The sequence below is a fragment of the Branchiostoma floridae genome, chromosome 16 (assembly GCF_000003815.2).
Source record: "Branchiostoma floridae strain S238N-H82 chromosome 16, Bfl_VNyyK, whole genome shotgun sequence".
NCBI lineage: Eukaryota > Metazoa > Chordata > Leptocardii > Amphioxiformes > Branchiostomatidae > Branchiostoma > Branchiostoma floridae.
This window is the reverse complement of record NC_049994.1, coordinates 13,916,187-13,920,317: the sequence shown is the minus strand read 5'-3', so window position 1 is coordinate 13,920,317 and position 4,131 is coordinate 13,916,187. Positions and strand designations below refer to the sequence as shown.

The 4,131-nt window shown below is 41.0% G+C and overlaps 1 protein-coding gene across 1 annotated transcript; it reads left to right on the top strand.

Annotated features, from left to right (window-relative positions):
* Positions 1 to 3: 3 nt before the first annotated feature.
* LOC118403163 (peroxisome assembly protein 12-like) lies at positions 4 to 3,902 on the top strand. The gene is made up of 2 exons (XM_035801707.1): positions 4 to 468; positions 980 to 3,902. The coding sequence occupies exons 1-2, from the start codon at positions 296 to 298 to the stop codon at positions 1,860 to 1,862; spliced, it is 1,056 nt and encodes a 351-aa protein (XP_035657600.1). The 5' UTR covers positions 4 to 295; the 3' UTR covers positions 1,863 to 3,902.
* The last annotated feature ends 229 nt before the right edge of the window (positions 3,903 to 4,131 follow it).

Here is a 4,131-nt window from a genome sequence, read left to right as displayed (position 1 = left end):
GGGGTGACCTTTGCCCCATAATATTCTTGACTTTGCGAAACATCGCAATATTTTGCGGTTTCTCGTCGCATTTCTGGATGGTTTGGTCGATAATATTCAGCTGTCAACCCTATTTTCAGTCAGGGTGTACGTATTCCGTCACAGGATCATTCTTCAGAAACTTTCGTGCCCCATAAATCGTTGTTGTGACATTTTGGTGGTTCGAAGTAGACGCTAACGTGACGCCCCTCCCCCTTTTTGGTGTGTGTATGCATGCAGTGTTACAAGTGTGTGTTATAGGCAAAAAGGAATCGCCATGGCGGAATTCGGAGCTCATCTAACCACTGCAGGGACGGAGGGAGAAGAGAAGCCATCGATCTTCGAAGTCTTGGCGCAGGAGAGCTTGATGACTGCCGTGCGACCGGCTGCGAAACACGCCAGTAAGATTCTTGCGGAGAGGAACCCTGCTCGCTACGGGTGGCTGTACAGGTAAGGAACACATCATTCTAACGGGAGGGTCCTGTGATCCCGTCGGTGCTGGAAGCGTTACCCTTCCGTTGAGATCTGTAGCACGCTCCGGGGAAGTTTTACGGGATGACATTCAGTTACATTTACATGTATCACGCTGTAGTGTTATTGGTTTTATAGGTGACGTTTGTGTGTCTGTAAAATAAGATATTTGGTAGGTGGGTAGGGGTAAGGAAAACGAAGATCAAGGTGAAATGACCTTATTTTCTATGCTACTACCGTATGAATTCCTTGATATCTTGTGTTCTGGACATGATATGATTGCCAGTTTTTGAGAAGTAGACAGCTGACAATGTTTAGTTGTTATATAATGTTACGATAGTGAGTAAATGATGTAGGTTTTGGCCCCTTAGTGGCTATGTTGGAACTGCAGGGCCAAATTTGTTTGAAACTTTGGAAGATAATAACTCAAGAAAGGGGTACTCAGTACATCTTGTTGCAAATTTAACATTATGTTATATTTTTATTCTAGGTTCAATGATGAGATCTACACTCTGCTAGACACTCTACTTCAACATCATTACCTTAAAACATACAGTGCCTCATTTGCAGAGAACTTCTATGGTCTCAAGAGAACACCAATTCACGGAGGTGAACTTCGGAACCAGCATCGACTGAAATCTCTTGCATTCCTCACTCTTTTGCCGTATCTCAAACTCAAACTTGACCAGAAGTTTGAAACACTACAAGAGGAGGAGGCAGACACAGGGGGTATCATCAGTGATGCCATCCAAGAACAATCCTTGTGGAAGAAACTGGAAAGAGCATTCCGTCTTGTTTATCCTTACATTCATATGGGATGGGAAAGTGCAATGTTGTACTACCAGTTTGCTTACATCTTTGACAAGAGTCAATACCACTCACCTTTGTTACGCCTAGCAGGGGTGAAGTTGTGCAATCTTAGTGCAGATGACATACAGATACAGCAGAGTAAAGGGGCACTGGAGACACTGGCGGGTGGGGGTGCTTCTAATCAGGGCATTGCAGGGTTGCTCGGCAAGGCAGCAGCATTCACCGCTGTTTCAGTTTCCAGTGCCCTTTCTGTGGGTGTGTTTTTCCTACAGTTTTTGGAGTGGTGGTATTCGGAGGAGAATCAGACCACCGCACGTGCCGTATCGTCACTGCCAGCCCCTCCACCCCCCTTGGTGACCCATGATGGTACAGCCCCCCGTTTCCACCCTGCAGTTTGCCCTATATGTGGACGCGTGCGAACTAACGACACAGCGTTATCCACATCAGGTCACGTGTACTGTTATCCGTGTATTTACAACTTTGTACAAAAACACAGAAGATGTCCGATCACTGGTTACCCTTCTGCTGTAGACCATCTCATCAAGCTGTACCTACCAGATTGATGTTGTTGACAGAATATGTCATTCTTGTTGTTGTCCTTGTTTAATTTCTATAATTTTGTTGTTTGTTGACACAATATAAGATGTTGTTGTTATAGAAAAGATTGCTAAAATTTACTTCCAACACTGTAATAACTATAGGGACTTACCCCTCTAAATTGCTGCTTAAATTCATGCTAAAATGTTGTCGTTGTTGTCCTTGTTTAATGTCTATAATTTTGCAAGACTTGGTCTGTAGATGGTAGGCTACTTGGTACAAGGTTAAACAAGAAGCCATGCTGCTCATCACACAAAATGCAATCATGCATTATGAAGAAAGAGTCATTTTGAAGGACATATATATATGGCGGTCAATATTGACCATGGTAAAATCCTAATTGATTGAAGGACAGTAGACATATGAAGAACAACAGACATCTGATCATTGGATATTACTGCACTGTTTTCTCAGGACTGTGTGCATGTGCAACCCATGAATGTGCAATCATAGCAAATTGGGTTTTATAACAGATGATAAATAAGCTTTGCAATGACATATAACCATACTTTTTTGTTGATTTGTTTGTATCTTCTTTGTCATCAGGGCTAGCCCTTTGTAATAGTCAAAGGCTAGTTGGGCAGCCCTGGCTGTAAAACCAACAGATAGAAATACAAAACAAATGATCAGAAAAATAATTCAAACAATTTCAACAAAAATGTTTAACGTGTTTACACTGTCCCCATATTAACGTCTGTTTAGGTCTTAAGAGCCTTAGCCCATGACCTTGTCTATAACCCAGGCGTTGCAGTATCATCAATAAATTTATCATTAAATGTAATATCTGTCTTATTGCCGTGAAATACGAAAAGATGGACCAAACTGCACAGCTGGAATAAAAACCGAATTGTTTTTTAAGCGTCTGTGTCAGAACTTATTACATTACAGTGCAAAATATTATCTCATGTTAAGACAATCGATCTTCTTGTACTATTCTAGACAATGAGTATGTACATTAAATAGTTACTATGGCATATGGTATGGTTTAACGATTCCTGTACATGTGTATTGTCAGGCATATCATCGTCCACTCTTCAGCATTAAGCTGCTAGAAAAGCCTTATGGAAGCATACTTCTAAGATAGAGAATGGTAAACATAGCCGAGCTCTGAGGATATAGCATTGAAAACCATCTGAGTTTTGCAGCCACTGTTTATAACCTTACAACTTTTTCTATGAACAAAGCTAAATACATTGTTCACTTGTATTGTCATGACAATAATTGTCATTGGTTTCATGAGGAATCTTGAAGCATTATTCACAATAATAGATAATGAAGTCGACAGACTCTAGTAGCATTAACATGGATAAAAACTATTACCATATGATCATACCTAATAAACTTTGCAGTTACTGCGCTGTGTCTAATTAACGTGGGTCTCTTCTTCGGCTAGCCTATAGTACTTAGTACTAACGGTACCACGTATGCCATGCGAACGCACGGTAAATTTAAAGTGCAAATTCAGTATTGGCGCCCCACGTAGGCAGTCTAACACGGCATTTGATTGGATGCGCGGTACATTCTTTCTCCGACCAATAAGAATGTGATTTTGCACCAATCACAAGCCGTCATTCATATCCAATTGGAACTAACGTTCGACATTTCATTTTGCTGTCATTAATTAAATGTCTTTGTTTTCTCCCACATATATTACAAGGGTTCTCTTAAATTATTAGGCGATTGAGGAAAGTTCAATGAGCAGCAGAACCGTATTTTAATACATGTATCTGTGATGCAAGAACCCACACGCAGAAAGGTCTAGTCTTCATTGTATCTCACGTATTCGAGCAGATTCAATATACGTACATCACGTACGTATACGAGCAGCGCAGTATATGATGGGAGGATTTCAAGTAACAATCGTCATTGCAAATGGCGACAAGAAGCGGCCAAACGTTTCCTTTTGGCGTGGGGTTTTTGTCACAGTTGGAGAAGGCCCAAACCAAATTGTTTGAACCACTCTTAACACAAGTATTAAAATATACGTGTGAGGAATTAGTAACACATAGATACAGGTAATATTTCATGAACATACAATACATAATTTGTGTATGAATCAATATGAATCCCGGAATTGGTACGTGTTGTACTTCTTCTCATTAGAAATTGGCCTTCGACAACGAAGGAGGTTTCTTTGTGGCTGCTTTGCTACACTGGTGTAGAAGTCCGTTAACTGTGACCGGGCGTCCACGTACAACGTCATGTCACGTCGCGTCGCACACACAAGCTCGTACT